Source organism: Candoia aspera, chromosome 9, assembly GCF_035149785.1.
Source record: "Candoia aspera isolate rCanAsp1 chromosome 9, rCanAsp1.hap2, whole genome shotgun sequence".
In the NCBI taxonomy this organism is placed as follows: domain Eukaryota; kingdom Metazoa; phylum Chordata; class Lepidosauria; order Squamata; family Boidae; genus Candoia; species Candoia aspera.
Genome location: NC_086161.1, coordinates 23,684,414 through 23,701,544, shown reverse-complemented (window position 1 = coordinate 23,701,544; position 17,131 = coordinate 23,684,414). Strand labels below are relative to the sequence as shown.

Genomic DNA, 17,131 nt, shown 5'->3' with positions numbered 1-17,131 from the left:
CATAGCTATTTAAGATACAAAAAAATGCATGCACAAAGTAGGGCAGGTTGGGAAACTTTTATTTTGTTAGGGTTTTGGCCCCGGGGGATGTGTGGTGGTGGGGCTGTCATGAGAGGGAGGGGGCTGGATATTTCTGCCTGTTTTTGAGGGTTGGTGGGGGATGTTAATGGAAATAGGCACCAGTAACACGCTGATACTCAGCCTTATTCTGATAAAAAAGGTGAAGCGTGTCCCAGGTGAGAGCTGCCGAATTTCAGATCTGCTCTCTTCAAGGTTATAAAAACATTTATTTATATGAAGTAAAATGTTAACATATCTTTATAAAATAAAAATAGGGCTGGGGAGATAATAGGGAGTATCTTCCAAGCTCTTCCAAGAAAGGGGCGGGGGGTAAAGCTCTTTAAGGAGCATCACTGGCTGTTTCGGGTGAATGATCGCTCCTTCCAGGACTGCCTTCCCTGGTCCGGCATCCTCCAGGGGTGTTCGGTTCCTCAGTTTCCCAACCAGCATTGTTAACGCTAACAGCCCTCTCGGCAGTTCTGCGGCCACCTGGCAGGTCTGGAAGAGGCTGCCTGGGGACGCCGGCCTGTGTATGTTCATTTTAGCCTGACTAACACTGAGGCGAACTCTCCATTCTCTCTCACCCACCTTGGTTGCTGTTTAGGTTTATCGTCCCGATTTCCTGTGTCATCTGCAACGACATCATGGCATATATGTTCGGATTCTTCTTTGGACGCACCCCGCTGATCAAGGTCTGTTCGTATCTTGGGATGCTTTGGATGTCTGCAGAAGACCCTTTGGCCAGGGATGACTTTGGTTAAGGCCAAAGTCGTCCACGATCCATTCTGGCTGACAGTGGGGATAGGTTAGGGATGGTGTTGGTTTTCTGTTTTAGTTTTGGACATCCTGCGTGTTTTGGTCTTTGAGTTTCTTTCTCTCTCTTTTTCTGCTCATTGATTCATTCATTCTTTCTTTTGAACCTGCAGTTGTCCCCAAAGAAAACCTGGGAAGGGTTCATTGGAGGTTTCTTCGCCACTGTCGTATTTGGCCTTTTAGTAAGTGTTTGTATCGTTTTAATAAAAATAACACAGTTGAGAAGGGAAAACAGGACGAGTCTGTTGGTAATGAATAGACAGATCTGATCCATAGGGTACAGAATCTGCCAGGAAATTCACACGGAGAGGCTTATACAAACTGGGAAAGTTATGAGCAAACAACACACTTTTTGAATTAGGATAGTTTGAACACTAAGAGAGATTGCAGGGACTGGGTCTGTTCTTTGACAAGAGAAGAAAGAGGTGGGATGAAATAGGTTTCTTGTTCTCCATTGTTCCAGGGTGGAGAAAACAGAATAATAGATTTAAGTCTCAGGAAAGCAGATTCCAGTTAAACGTTAGGAAAATCTTCCCAACGTTAAGAGTTTGGCAATGGACTGGATGACCCAGACGGATGGTGGGCTTCCATTCACTGGATGGTGAGACACTAGAAGACCATCTGTCTGGGATACTTGAATTTGGATTCCTGTCCAGAGTTCCAGGGCCGTTTGCTAGATTGGAAGGTCAACGCAACGTCCTGAAAGAAAGCAGTGGCAAAACTCTTCCATGTTGCTGCCAAGAAAATTCCATGGATGTGTCCAGTTGAGGTTGACTTGAAGGAGATTCTACCTTTATTGAGCAAAAGGTTGGATTTAATGCCCTCTTCCAACCTGAGAATGCTATAGAGATGGTCCTCAGTTAATGACCACTTGTTCAGCGACAGTTCAAAGTTATGACAGTGCTGAATGAGGGGGACTTACAACCGGTCCATGGAGTTCCAGCATCCCTGTGGCCACGTGATTGCCATTTGCAGCCTTCCCTGCCACCTTCACACAAGTGAAGTCAATGGGGAAACTGTAAGGGAAGGTCACAGGTCGCTCAACTGTGCCGGACCCTTGCGTGCCCTCCCCCACCCCCAGCAGCCACTTACCTGCCCACCAGCCTGCTGGTGAGCCACCTGGGACTTGCAATTTCCTGCTGGCTTCCCCACTGACCTTGGTTGTTGGAAGCCGGCAGGAAATCAATAGGCTTAATGACCCACGATCCTCACTTAACGGCAACTGCTGGGATTGCTGTCACTAAGCAATGTGGTCATACGACGTTGTGCTTTACGACTGCATCACTTAGCGATGGAAATACCAGTCCCGATTACCATTGTTAACTGAGGACTACTTATAGTTAAGCTTGAGAATAAATGTTAGGTTTATCCCTTCTGGTTTTCAAGTGTTCTGATTGTTTGATCTGTCTATTTCTACGTACCATGGCAGAAATTAACTATTTGATTCTTCTGTTCCTCCAACAAGCTGTCGTATTTGATGTCTGGATACAGATGTTTCACGTGTCCAGTTGAGTTCAACAATGACACCAACAGCTTCACTGTGGACTGCGAGCCTTCAGAGCTTTTCCAGCTGCAAGAATATAACATCCCCCTGGTGCTTCAGTCCGTTATTGGCTGGGTAGGCATTCAGGAATTCAGTTTGCCCTGACAATGTCCAAAAAAAATGTTAAAATGCATGGTCCTTTTCACCCGCTGAATGGGTGGGGCAAAATTGTGGCCATCGTTGTGTATTTCTGGGGTGGGATAAGGGGTGAAAAGGGTATCGTCTCCATTTTTCTCCCTTAAAAAACCCCTTTGGGACCATTTTTCTTTTTGGGAGGGAGCTAAGTGGCCAAATGAGACCTCAAGCCTTTGCAAGGCTTACAACAGCCGTTTAACTCTTCAAATCCCCAACATCTGGATGGAAATTTTGCTTCCCCTGCCCCTGGCCTCACGCCCTTGGCCCCTAAGCAGGTGGCAGAAGGAAATGTGGATCTTGTCCAAAGGTTGCCCACCATTGTTGTGTTGCATAAAGTGAGGTTTGCCTTTTGTGGTGCCAAAAACAACATTCAGTTGATCGGTGGCTTACGGCTGACGTCCGAGGCTGGGTCAGGATGGTGCCGGGCACCAAATCTCATTGTGGTTGGAATCCAAGTTCAGAGGATCAGCCAAAACTGAACTCACATAAGGGGGAAATGCAAAGAGAAGGCCCTAGGCATCCAGCAAAACCTAGGGGAGAGTTCCCAGACCACATCAGATTCTTCTTTTAATTTCTCTTAAAAGTGAGCCTTTGGCCTTTAATTTGACTTCAGATGAAGATGGTCAAAAACCGTGGGTGTGATAATAAAAGCACATCTCCTGTTGGCAGCTCAAGAGCCCCAGTTGGGAAAAAAAGTTGCTAATCATGGGTGGACTAATGAACGGGCCCAGAGACTGGGTCCTGTTGGGCAAGAAGATTGGCATCCCTGTTTTCCTGTTCCCGTAGGTGGGAGGCATGCCACTAGCCTGGCCCGTTTTCCCTTATTTCCCTCTTCCCCCTGCAGAAGACCGTCCGGATGTTTCCCTTCCAGATCCACAGCATTGCCCTGTCCACCTTTGCATCCCTGATTGGACCTTTTGGGGGTTTCTTTGCCAGCGGTTTCAAAAGAGCTTTCAAAATCAAGGTACGCCACAGCTGGACAGCAGCAGCAGAGATCTCGAACGGTTTTTAGAAAAAGGTCTAGTCAAGTTCCCCTACTGCATTTCTTGGAAGAGGTGATGCTTTATTATTTATTAGATTGATATCCTGCCTTGATTGTGCACAGTCATTGTGGTGGACATCAGTGCTCCCTTCTCAACAACAACCCGTTGCGGTGGGTTGGGCAGAGAGAGAGGGACTGGCCCCAAGTCACCCAGCAGCTGCTTCTGCCTAAATGAGTATGACTGGAACACATAGTCTTCCCATTTCTAATCTGGTACAGGCTGTCCTCGTTTAGCGACCACAATTGGGACCGGCAACTTGGTCGTTCAGCGAAGTGGTTGTTAAGTGAAACTGACTATTTACAGTCTTCCTTCTGCTTTGCTTTGCTTTGCTTTGCACACCTGCAATGGACATAAATGCGAGGATTGGTTGTAAAGTTACTTTTTCATCACCGTCGTACCTGCGAACGGTTGCTGTCCGAGGCAGTCGCTAAACAAGGACTACCTGTACCGTAATGCCAACACCAAACTGGCTTTGTGAAATTATGCCGAATTTGAAATGTTCAAAGGACCAGGAAAGTTTGATTTTTAACTTTACTGTGCCATCTGTTTCTCTAGCCAGGGATTGACCAGCCACTGGTGAAAAACAATTCAATTCGATAAAAGTATTTACTGAAGGCAAGTGCAGTCTGTGAACTTAGCCAGTAAATAAATAAAATAACTTCTGCTAGCACAGTGTTTCTCAACCTCAGCAACTTCAAGACGGGTGGACTTCAACTCCCAGAATTCCCCAGCCAGATTGGGGGGTTGAAGTCCACCCATCTTAAAGCTGCTAAGGTTGAAAAACACTGTGCTAGGGAGTGAACAAATAGGATACTTATTTGAGACTGGAGGAATGGGGCAGCAGTTACAACCTCTGCTTCTTGCTCACACAAATGAGCTGCCGGTCCCAATTGTGTTCACTAAATGAGGACTACCTGTACAAGTTACAGGAAGGCAGATTCTGGTTGAACGTTAGGAAAAAGCAGTTACTGAGGCCCATGGCCCCAAGAGATGGGGGCTCCCCCGCACTGGATATCTTCAGTGGCAAGTTTAAGATGTGTGGACTTCAGCTCCCAGAATTCCAGCCAGGGCTGGTTGGGGAATTTTGGGAGTTGAAGTCCAGTTGCCAAGGTAGAGAAACCCTGGACTAGATAGCCTTTATTTGGTTATTTGTGGTCCAAGACCAAGTCACAGAATTTAAAAATACAGCACACCATTAATACATACATGTGTAACAATCTGTACATATATAAAAGGAAGAAACCCTATAGAGTCAACAATTCACTGAAGGCACCAAATGGTTTCTATAAGCTAAGGCTATCAGTAAAAAATCTGCAACTGCCTTCGAAACACCCGGGCATCGATCGTTGAGTAAGAATACCTCCGTGTCCTCCTCATGAGTGGAGCTGATCAGACTCAAGAGTAGGTGCGTTAGCTCTGATCACCAGTCAGAGTACGGTGGGCACTTGAAAAGGGTGTGCATCGGACTCTGTGCTTGAGCAAGTACGTACTTGATCTTTGTGGGGAAGGTTGGCATATTGACCAGCTCTCACCCTAGGAGGGAGCGCATCGATACAGGCTAGGGAGAAGAGGGAGCTTTCAACTTACAATCACGACTGGGGCTGGAACTTCCATTGCTAAGCGAGGAGGTTGTTAAGTGAGTCACGCCTGATTTTACGACCTTTTTTGCCATGGTCGCTCAGTGCATCACTGTGGTTGATAAGTGAATCACTGCGGTCATTAACCGAATCTGGCTTCCCCTGTTGACTTTGCTTGTCGGGACTGGCTGGAAAAGTTGCAAATAGCATCACATGACCCAGGAATGCTGCAGTGGTTGTAAGTGTGAGCCGGCTGTCAAGCACCTGAATTTTGATCATGTGACTGCAGGTCGTAAGTGTGAGGACCGGTCGCAAGTCACTTTTCCCAGCACCATTGTAACTTTGAACGGTCGCTAAACGAATGGCCGTAAGTTGAGGGCTGCTGCTGTGTGTTGCGTATAGACTCTTATAGAAGCAATTGTGGGACATCCAGGGAGCCATTCGTCTGTAAGACAGATGGCAACGTTTGGCTCTGTCCACCTGGATGTCTAAGTCCCAGACCCCCTGCTTAAGTTCTACCAGGGTTTTTCTAGGCCTAAAGCAAGTAGTCCACGCTGTCTCTGACCTTGTTCTAATTGTTTTTTCAGAGTAGGTTGGTGTATATCATACGGAATGAGATGTGCCCATGAAGTTCCCCACATGATTTGTTTTGCCCAGAATCTTAGCCAACCTAATCTTGCTCGGGCCTCAAAAGAAATGCAGCCCAGCTGGAATCTGGCAATGGCAATAGAAGCCGAGTCAGGAGTAAAGCTAGATAGTCATGGGAAAGGGATGCTTTATTTTGCATTCTTACACTGAGCAGGGGGTTGGACTGGATGTCCTCGAGGGCCCCGTCCAACTCTAGGTTTCGGTGCTATGATTGCCAAAGCTATCCTTACTCTGTTTTTTCTAGTTTCCTCATGGATCAAAAATTGAAATTCAGGGAGGCTCAGTAAAACGGCATTTGCTCTTAATTGGCAGGACTTTGCAAACACCATTCCAGGGCATGGCGGCATCATGGATCGATTTGACTGTCAATACCTGATGGCCACCTTTGTAAATGTATATATCGCCAGCTTTATCAGGTGAGGGTTGTGAAAGTTGTCTTTTTTCTATTTCTGCCTGGCTTTTCCTTTGAAGAAAACGGTGTTCAGAGTGTGCGCCAGCAAACCAAAATGTAACGCAAAACACAATGCAGAACTCCCATTTGGCAGAGTTAGGAAAGTATCAGAGGCGGCTGCAGCTTCATGCCATCGAGCCCTGGGTCCTGAAAGTGGGGAAGTGGAACTGGAACCCCAGTTAGCTGCACGAGGGTTTCTTTGAAAGGGAAGCAAGGGGAGCGAGCCTCCCATTGTTCTTGTAGTTATAGTCTGCAGGTAGTCCTTGATTTATGACACAGCGGGACTGGAATGTCTGTCATAAGTTGAGTCACCACAGGAACAGACCCAACTCTATGACCATGTTTACAATGGTCGTTAAGCGAATCACATCATTAAGCAAATCACATGGTGGTTAAGCAAATCCGGCTTCGACAATTTTTGCTAGAAACCGGCAAAAAAGCTCACAAATTGCAATCGCATGACCGCAGGATGCTCCAACTGGTCATAAATGTGAGCCGGTTGCCAAGTGCCCAAATTGCAACCACGTGACCGTGGGAGTGGTGCAATGGTCATAAGTGCGAGTACAGGTCATAAAGCATTTTTTCTGAAGCTGTTGTAACTTTGAACTGCCGTTAAACAAACGGTCGTAAGTCGAGGACTACCTGTATCTGACCATCCCTGAACGTTTTCGTTTTCCTCTTTCCAGGGGCCCCAATCCGAGCAAGCTGATCCAGCAGCTCTTAACGCTGCGGCCCGATCAACAGCTGAGCATCTTCAACACGCTGAAGGCTCACCTCACCGATAAGGGGATGCTTCCCGGATCCGAGGATGCGTAGGCAGCTTGGCCGCCGGGCTGGGACTGAATAAGGGCGAGCCCCCCACCTGCCATAGGACCCCTGCCCCCCCCCCCACCTTGTCTGGCCTAGCACAATAACCAAGCCTCGCCTCTCTCGCTTTCTCCTTTTTTCCATATAAAAAGGGTCGTACTGGTGGCTTTTCGGAGGATGATTTCTGTCTGCTTCCAAGCAAACAGGAGAGAGGGCTTAGCTTGGAGGAAATGAGGGCCTAGAGGGACAAGCCTGGCTGAGTGTTTTAGAAACCATCCTTCCCCTTCAGAGCCGTGTTTCAGTTTTTCTCCTCCTGGGGGTGCCGTGGGGGACTCGTTTATTTTTTTCCTGGGTGAGGTGGGCAGAGAGGTGGGAAAAAGGAAGAGGCCTGGGGGTGGGTGGGAAATATCCTCTGTAGCACAGAACATGGACGGGGTCTGGTGGTGCACTGAAGTTCCTTCATGAACGTGGGGGCGGCATTTGGCCAAACTGTCCGGAGGCCAGACTGCAGCCCAGCTTGTGGGTGGCATGAGCAGGACGCCTCCCTCGTTTGCCTCCCCGTGAGCTGCCCTGCAATTCCTTTTGCCAGGCAGCAGTTTGCCATCTGGATAGGTGGGATGCCTGTGTGTGTGCGCGCATTGGCCATTTCCCCTCATGAAAACAGTTGGGTGGGGGTTGCTCTGCACGGGCCAGCTTGGAAAGTGGGAATGCTGAAAAGCTGCAAGGTCGCAGAACCTCCCAGACTAGATGGTTGCAAAAAAGAAACTTCTTCTCCCTTTAAACAGTCAGTCTTAACACTGTTTTGTGCCACGGGGTGGGCTTGCTCCCTACTCCAACCCACTCATGCAAGCGTATTGCGTATCATTTCTGGGTTTTGTGATACTGTGAGATCACCAGTTCTTCCTTGTGTCACAGAAATGCAGCTAGCAAAGAGAGGCAGATTCAAATTGTGACGGGATTCCTCCTAAAAATAAGAAAATTTGACAGAACTTTTCTTCCAAATTGAAGGGGGATTTATTGGATCTTTACCTTACTGAAACAGAGCAAAGGGACTGCAGCCAGAAAGAACCCCAAGTGGCTGTTGGTTTTTTAAAAACTATTGCATAAATCTTACTCAATTTAAAAATAAAATTTAAAAAAGAATTCCATTTTGGCAAGAAAGAAAGTACAAAGTGCAGAAAGATGCGACTACTGAAACAGAAGACTCAGCCTCCTGAAAATTTAAAAGCAAGCTTGCCCAACTTGATGCTTCTGGATAAGCTAGACTAAAACTTCCATAATCCCCAGGTAACAGAACTACTGATCATGCTAGTTAGGGATAACAGAAACAGTAATTCAGCCCATCATAAAAGGCTCCAGGTTGGGTGAGGCTGCTTTGAAGAGCAGAGACAGGCCCAAACATGGCGGTCATGCACAGAGTTGGCTTCAGTCTTCGTTTTCATGCGCAGTTAAGGAAGTTCTTCATCTGCTTTTTTGTCTGATAGACCCTTCGTTGACAAGCACTAGAACCTGCATTTGGACGGAGCCATTTCAGACCGCAGAGAGGAGTGTTCAAGTGACTGAATGCTGTTCTACAGAAAAATCTGTGCAGAGTTGAACATTCTGACTGTAACATGCTTGTTTTTTCAAGCGTTGGAAGATAGTGAATATCTGCCAACAGGGAGCTTTCAGTCAGGTTGGCGTCCTCTCTGGCCTGAACTGGCCGGTTTTTTTGGCCCAGAGGTGTGTTCGAAGAAGTTCACTGGATTTGAAGTTGTGCTTCTGGAACATCACTGTAGCTTTCCGCTGGTTCTAGTCTTCTCCAGACTTGGCCCCCTACAGATGTGTGGACTTCAGTTCCCAGAATTCTTAGCGCTGGCTGGCTGGCTGGCTGGCTGGGGAACCCTTGGAGGTTGGAGGTGGCCCATCTTGGCCACCAATGCAAAAGATCCTATCTGGAAATAACTTTGTAAAAGGCAGTCCCTTCTGAACATGCTTTTTAGGAGGAAGTGAAGCAAAGCCTCTTCTCCTAACAGCATAGAAATGCCTACGGTTGAAAGTTGTGAGTGTCCCATCAGCCTTATCCGTTCTGGTTCCCTCTAGAGCAGTGTTTCTCAACCGTGGCAACTTTCAGATGTGTGGACTTCAGCTCCTTGCTGGCTGAGGAATTCTGGGAGTTGTAGTCCACACATCTGAAAGTTGCCAAGGTTGAGAAACACTGCTCTTGATGTATGGTAATTTCAACTCCCAGAATCCCTCAGCCAGTATGGCCAGAGATTGGTGGAGAATTCTGGGAACTATAGCCATAGTCTATACGGAGGATACAATCTGGGGAAAATCGCATTATGCTCAGGACTGAAACAGAACTGGAACAGTGACGCGGCTGGGGTTGTTCCTCCGTCCTGTTCGCTCCCTGTAGTCTAGAGCCTTTAGGACAGGTGGCAGAATCAAGAAACACACCTGGAGATTGCAGGGGCACTGAGAGCGTTCTGGGTTGGGACACCTCTCCTGGAAAGGGGCAGAAGAGAGAGGGCTGGTGGCTGGGAAGAGGATCGGCTGGAATCTCGCATCGCTCCCATCCCTGCTCGTCCCCATGCACGTGGAGGAGGAGAGGACTTTTTTATTTATTTATTTTATTTATCAAATTTGTCACCGCCCATCTCCTCTGACCAGAGGGACTCTGGGCAGTTTACAGCACAGAATAAATATACAATAAAAACTCAAATAAAAACACAGTAAAATTCCAATAAAATCCCATTAAAAACCAAAACAATTTCTTAACTACCCCAGCTCATAAAATCCAGATGGCTATGATCTCTTCAACCATCGTGTAGGAGGGGCTTCCCCATCCGTTGTGGGTTTCCTTCCCAGCTCTAACTATGCAAAGGAAGACCGAAACCCTGCCTACTTTAGGATGTGTGAAGGGCTGCATGCATCGCTGCTTGCAGGGAAGGGAGGCAGAATCACTCCTGGGGACACCAAACCACTTGCTGCCCAGAAAATCACCCAAATTAGTTTATGCTCAAAGGAAGCCAACTGATGTCTGCAGGAGCAGCAAGGTAGCTTCGTCTTCTGTCCTGTTGCTCTCTAGACCCCCTAATCTAGATGGAGGCTTGTTACAATCTCTATGCAGGGAAAGGGATGGCAGGAAGGAAGTGAGCTGGCGTGTGTACGTACCGAATCTGGTGTATCTTGATCAAGGCGAAAAGAACTCAGCTAGCTAGGAGACCAGCTACAGTGGGAATCCCCAGTGAGCAGAAAAGGGGACTGTTGGCGTTGTCAACATCCATCTACCAAGCTCCAGAAAAACCATTGTTTAATTTGGGGGCTTTTGCCATTGTGCAGTGAGGTGCTCTCCCCGCCTCCACCCCACATCATGGCCTGATACCTAAAATGCAAGAGGAAAATCGGGACAGGAAATAAAGGGTGTGTGTTGTTTTACTCTTTTTAAAAAAGGCTGACAAATGTCTTCTGAAAAGGAGTGGGCTTAGACCAAACAGGTCTAAATTCATACATGTAGGTGAACCCTCTGGGCCTTGAACTGAATCCTTGATAAGGAGAGGAGATTGGACTGTCTGTTCTGCATGGGCTCCTTCGCATGCAGTCGTAATAATCAACACCCGCCTAGTTTTGCTCTGGGGCTGGAACTATGGTTTGGCACAGGTGCTGCCAATGAATTAGGACAACATCAAGGGAACTTCAGAACGGGGCCACTCAGTGCAGGAGGTCCCAAGATGGTGTGTGGCATCTTTTTAGAAGGCCTTGTAGGAGCTGGACCCAAGACCCTCTTCCTCATTTCCACAGCAACCATCATGTGATGGTGTTTGAGAGGTCTCTCTGGAGCCAGACATAAGGGTTGGTGGTGATACTGCAGATAGTTTCGGAAAGTGGACTGGGTGGTGTGGGAGGGGTGCGTGTGAAGCTCCTTCATTCCACCCTATCACACAACCGAAGCTTTGGGAGGGAAAGGGGGGTATTTTAAAACAGTTCCTCAACCTCGGCACGTTGAAGTCCACACCTCTTAAAATTGCTGAGGTTGAGAAGCTCTGTTTTAAAGGGTTGGATAATGTCCTCATGAGCTTACACGGGATGCTTGCTAGAAGACCTCCAGACCTCGGGATGCCTCTTTGAGGAGAAGCAAGATTCTGTGGAGCACTGGAGAAATACCTCCATCCCATAGCTGGAAAAGCCAGAGAGTCTCCTAGACGTGTTCCCCTTTTCCAACCCCCCTCCCCCCTCCTCGCATTTCCTTCTGCTAAACAACTCCAAATGTTGGCAGAGGTCGTCTGCTGCACCACCAGCCTCCTCTAGGCAGTATTTAAAGCTGGCAATATTAGTTCTGCCAGCATTTCTATGTGAGCACCTGTGAATCCTCCTTGCCTTTAGCTCCATTCAGAAGTTACTTTTCCTATTGCAGCAGATTTTTTCTCTTTCCCCCCTTCCATTCTGTGTTCCCATTTTGTGTCTGAACTCTGCCCGTGCCATGTGCTTATTTCTCTGTGCAGTGTCCTTTTGAGGAAGGGGTGTTGATGGCTGTGTTGTTTCTTTGCAAATGCATATAAGGCAGGGGGGTCCACAGGGCAGGGTCAGTAAGGTCAAGATGGTGGCCACACCTGTGTAATCAAAACCTCCCTGTTTTTTTATGTGCATTGCAAAACAGGTGGAGTGTCCATTGCGGCCACCATCTTGATTCTTTCGACCATACTCAGCAGACACCCTTGCCCGTAGGCTAATCTTTCAGTTATCTGGGTTTTAGTTTTTATTTTTGTTTTGTTCTGACTGTCAGAATGTGAAATACTGTACAAAGGCATTTTACCCTATTTATATACTGTAACGTTATTAAATAAAATGTATCTAAAATAATTGTTTGTCTATGCAGTCCTCAAGCATTGGAAGAATGGTGAATTTTCTTGGCCAGTTGAAACAGCTGGCTGACAGCTGGAAGAGAATCTCCCAGAAGAGCATTTAATGTGATCACCTTTACAAACTGCACAATCTGCACCATCCTTGATCTGCACGCAGAGCTGGGTGAACCACATTTCTTTCAGAATATATATGCGTGACACACTCCCCAAGTTCATAAAACATTGGTGCAAAGAGATGGGGTTTCCAAACTCAACACTGCTGCAAATCAAATCAAACCTTTATTACGGCCTAAGGGCCAGAAAGCACAATAGAATTCATAGACCTGTAATTACTCATAAAACTTTTTAAAAATGCAACCAACTTAGGTAAAATACATTATTATAGTAACTGCAGTACAAATAGCAGTGGCAATCACCAAAATTTGTGCTAAATGTCAACTGTAGATAAGATGGATACACCAAATGATAGCACAAAATCAGGCAACCTGGAAAGACATGCCAGGGTCCTGGTCAGATGGAAGCAGTGACAGACATTGTGCTCTCCACCAGGGTACTTCTTTAAAATGGGATATATCCATCCATCCATCCATCCTCCTTGATTGTTGAAAGAGCAACAAAGGAGCGTATGACTGTAAAATTCCATTGGATTGATAAAGGCTTGCAGTGTCTGTCTACCTCTAACCTCTTAAAGCATGCTGGCTGGGGAATTCTGGGAGTTGATGTCCACGCCTCTTAAAGTTGGCAGAATTGGGAAACACTGCTCTGGAGAATGGGTGTTTTGGGACTGGTCATCTCCCCTGTGTCTGCGGTCTTGGGAAGGTTCCCCATGGTGAGCATTGGTGAATGCTTACCTGTTCTTGAGTTTCCAAGGAGCCCACCAGCCCACCAAGGTTTGCCCTGCTCTTGAACTGATGGACTGTGCTGAGTTCTTTGCCTTGCAGTGAGGCTGAAAGCTCTACAGCCTACACCGTCAGTTTTTCTACCCGACAACCAAGTGAGATCAGGGAAAGATGGAGGTGGTGGTAACTTGGCCCAGCGCTTCACCGCCTTTTAGTCATTTCCCAAGATTGCAGGCTGAGATGAGCACACAAAACACTCCAAAGACTTTCTGTCTGTTCTCTCCCCCGCCCACTTTAGTTCACCAGCTTCAGATGCAGAAGGCTCACTTCCTCAAAGGTGGTGAGACAGCAGCACCCATCCAGTTCAGCTGCCCAGCCAGGGTGCTTTGCTGGCCCCATCTGTGGTTTTGCAGAGGAACGCTCTAGAAAGCATGGAGCTAAATGCAACTGAGGACCTACCAAGAGTGAGGGCCTCCCCACCAAGTTCTTCTGGGCTGTGGAGGTGAGCTGAGGCCAGAATAACATCTGGAAAGTGAGCGAGCTAACTTTGCACCACGAAAAACCGAGCGCGAAGCACTCGTATGGTTGTCTCTCAGAGGATCACACTCTGGGCAGGCGGAAGTTGTTGGCAAACCAACGAGACTTCACTTTTCTCAAGAAAGCCCAGACGGTGATTTTAAAGTGTCTGTCTGTAGCTCACAATCTGGAGTGGGAAAACGGACCTCCGCTGCAGACACCTGTGTGGACGCAAACCTTGCCCCTGGAGCTGGAATGTCGCTCAAGTTTCCTCGGCACTGGGATTTCCATCTGAAAATGGACATGTCCAAAATAGGTATTCTTTTTTCTTTTAATTGAGTCGAGGAGGAGTCCGTGGTCACCCTGGCTGTTGTTCTCTGGGTGACTGTGTACAGGCTGCGAAGGGTGTGCCTGGCTCCCTTTTCTGGCTGTGGGGAGATTCAAACCTAGATGGCCACCCAAGGCCGCCTCTCTCCCTCCCTCAACCCGTCTCCTACAGCTGTCAAGTCTGGTTTGGGTTTTGAAATAATTCATCTGAGATCTAACCCTCCTCCCAGCAATAGGCAAATGTGGACCCCTGAGACAAAGAGCTATATTTAGCCGTAGGCCATTTTAGGCTCTGATTACGCATCGCCCAGATGAGCAGTTTCCCTGTGGTTCTGTATTGCAGGCAGGTTCTTTTATTCTTTCAAGATCTTGCTCTGGCTTTTGACTTGATGCAGATTTGGAATCGGTGAGATTTCAGTGTTTCGTTCTCACAAGCCAGAAGAAGCCATTTCCCTCTCTCCTGTAATGCCCGCTTGGCAGAAAAACAGCCAGAGGGCTCTGAACTGATGCTTTGACCCCCCTCTGTTGTGCCATCCAAGCCTACAGAGTCATTCTTCTCTTCTTTTTGCCAAGAAAGAGCCCTGTTTCCCCCCAAGGTTGACTGCATTCATTTCTTCTTTTTTTTCAATCACTTCGCAGATTATGTCAAAAGGGGGGCGGGTATATCGAAACAGGAGGGAGAATCTGCAGTTAGGCTGATGTGAGTTGGAGACCAAAGCATGCCGGTGGATTGATCATTGTGCCAAACATCTCCGTTTAATTAGGGTTTCAGTTGGGCATGCACATCTCCATTTTCAGGGAGTAGACATCAGGTGCATAGTTTGCTTGTTTCTTTTGCTGGAAACATTCTAAAAGCGCTGTTCTTACCTCTTGCTTCCCCCAAGGGCAGGGTTCCTCAACCCTGGCAAATCCAAGCTGTGCGGACTTCAACTCCCAGAATTCCCCAGCCAGCAAAGCAAAGCTGGCTGGGGAATCCTGGGAGTTGAAGTCCGCACAGCTTAGAGTTGCCACGGTCGAGGAACCCTGAGCTAGGGGATCTAAGTTTATGTAGAACTTGGAATATTGTGGTTCCTTAAATCAAAAGTGGGTAGTTTTCAGGCCTGTGGCCTTTGGACTAATGTCCATTTCAGATCTATGATGAAATCCCTTCTCAGTTCTCAGTTGCCTGATGCTTGGGTCCGAATGGGGGAAGTGTTTTCAGAGCGGGATCTGTCTCCTTGACCAGTCTGGGCTCCAGGTCCGGTGTTATTTCCTTCAGTCCCCCCACCCCAGCAGGTGGCCCCAACAGGTTGTGGGAAGGTAGCCCTGAGCAGGAGAAAAAGAGTGCCCACCACTTCCTTACTCAAAACGGGGCCCGTGGGGTATTGAAAAAACTGGAAGAGTCTTGCGGAACTGAATTAATTTAAATAAAAGTGGAAGTAAAGTTATAATATTTGTTCAGCATCTCAGAAGTCACAGATGGACCTTGGATAACCCTCTAGTTTCTATTTTATTTTAGTCTGTCTGTTTTGGATGCCAGTTTCTATTTTATTTGGATATGTATTTTTTTAGATCTGCATTTTTGGATATACATTCTTTTAAGACCGATTAAGGCTCAAAATCAGACAGTAAAATTCACTGCCTGTAAGACATTTTTGAGACTATAGGGGGCAATTAAAAATCTGTAAAGGGACTATTTCGGCCCAAATCCTTCAGAGACCTGGAACTTTTTTCCTTATGAATTTTTTAAAAAGTTTTAAAAAGAAGATTAAAAACTAACAAACTAATATAAAGTAAGGAAAGAAAACAAAGGAAAAGAGAAAACAGAAAAGACAAGAGTGCAGAAAGAAAAGATAAAAAGAAAAAAGGGGTTTCTTTTTTTCTTTAATCATTTCTTGGAACTTCTTTTTTTAAGGGCTGGAGGTTATCCATAAGGGAAGTAAGATTAATTTTAGCTCTTCTTCCTAGTATATTGGTTCTTCTCAGCGGACAGTTTATTATCAGTTTCTGTTTGATTGAATAAGGGAACCGTGAGAGATAGATCTCGACTTGAACATGATGATGATCTCTTCCCCATGTGTGTTGGCCTTCTCAGTTCTCCAGATGTGTTAAACTTTAATTCTCAGCGTGTCCAGCTAGTTTAATAATTGGTCTTCTAGGAATTACAAGCTGTTACCTCTGGAGGGTACTATGGTAGGGAAGGGAGATTGGGAGGATTCAACCATTTCGGAGGCTCAGTCATGCCATTAAAGACCGGGCTCAATTTTCTTTCTCTGGGCATTTTTTTAATTTAAGTGATTCTAAGGTCAAGATCTGAGATTGCTTTTATTCCCAGGATGCTGATAATTTTTTAAAATTATTCAGTGACCCGTATTTAGAAGATGATAACATTACTGTGTTATAAGTACTAGAATGGCCATGTTGTTATGTTTTAAATTCCTCGGGGGGGGGGGGGGTTTATAGGCAAGGCAACCATTGGGGATTATGTTACAGAAAAGTGGGTTAAACAGAATTTTAAGACTGATGTGTTATTTCAAATGGATATTTGAATGTTGGTCTCGGGAAAGACCTCTGGCACTTTTGTTGAAAGGAAGGTCTGATAGTCCCTTGCTTGCAAATGGGAGTGGATACCAGTCCTAATGAAACATATGAGCTAGCTTGGCTATGGCATCGGGGTAAAATAGAGCAAAGATTTTAAAAGCTATATGTGGTGCTGTCAGCCTTGTGAGGTAGTCCAGACAAGAAGCACACCCCGAAATACTATTGTAAGGTCACATTACCAGAATCTTGCAAGTCTGGAAGTACATCTCTCCCCCCTGACCTTTACTGCCCAAGAAACTAGGGAGGGTCCCTTCTGAGACATTTGCCATGTCCCCATTCCTTCTGTGGGCTCAGCTGCCTCTTATCTGACCGTTCCCTTGGCTCTTCCCCCCGTCTTCCAAGGTCATTCCCCCAGACCATTACAGGTGCACGGGATTAATTTAAACTAATCACATTTTCCTTCTTAAGAACACAACGTATAATATACTAGGATGTCATAATTATATGTTTCATAGGGGGGGAGGACTTAATTTAAGTAAAAATATAGAGGATTAAAAAGCAAGGCATTTTTCCTTTCCCCGATGGGTGAACATCGGCGGAAGAATTACATGAACAGAATTTTCACAGGAGCTGTGTTGCTGGACCTGACTAGGAACTCTTTTGCGGGAGTGTCTGAGGAACCGAGGGCTTCCTTGGGCATTGCTTGCTCTGTCTTGTTTTTGGAAATGTGCAACAGGAAGCGATAAGTAAGTAGCTAGCAGAAGGTTTTCTTCATCGTGGGAGAGCCCTTTCTGATTTCAAAAATGCCCAGTCAACATACTTTTGCGTGCAACCCGTAGACCCCTCGAAGATAACATGCTTTGCAAACTCTTGTAAAAGCTCCAGGTTTTAAACACAGAAGGTATGTATCTGAGCCTTCTTTGCAAGCATTTGGTTTCCTTCACCTTTCTAGAGCAGGACAGGGAAATCCACATGCAACGTAGCCCTACAAGTTTAAGCCCTCTCAAC

At 46.5% G+C, this 17,131-nt stretch overlaps 2 protein-coding genes across 3 annotated transcripts in view; both read left to right on the top strand.

Annotated features, from left to right (window-relative positions):
• CDS2 (CDP-diacylglycerol synthase 2) overlaps window positions 1–7,466 on the top strand; it is a 35,786-nt gene extending 28,320 nt beyond the window's left edge. The window contains exons 8-13 of the mRNA XM_063311573.1: window positions 665–752; window positions 987–1,055; window positions 2,339–2,491; window positions 3,396–3,515; window positions 6,132–6,235; window positions 6,957–7,466. Of these exons, the coding sequence (XP_063167643.1) occupies window positions 665–752; window positions 987–1,055; window positions 2,339–2,491; window positions 3,396–3,515; window positions 6,132–6,235; window positions 6,957–7,086 (664 nt within the window). The 3' untranslated portion in view covers window positions 7,087–7,466. The remainder of the gene's footprint in view (window positions 1–664; window positions 753–986; window positions 1,056–2,338; window positions 2,492–3,395; window positions 3,516–6,131; window positions 6,236–6,956) is intronic.
• A 5,663-nt stretch (window positions 7,467–13,129) lies between these two features.
• ARHGAP25 (Rho GTPase activating protein 25) overlaps window positions 13,130–17,131 on the top strand; it is a 29,244-nt gene continuing 25,242 nt past the window's right edge. The window contains exon 1 of one of the 2 annotated variants that reach the window (XM_063311567.1): window positions 13,130–13,592. In XM_063311567.1, the coding sequence (XP_063167637.1) occupies window positions 13,532–13,592 (61 nt within the window). In that variant the 5' untranslated portion in view covers window positions 13,130–13,531. The remainder of the gene's footprint in view (window positions 13,593–17,131) is intronic. The other variant, XM_063311566.1, reaches the window with a different exon arrangement.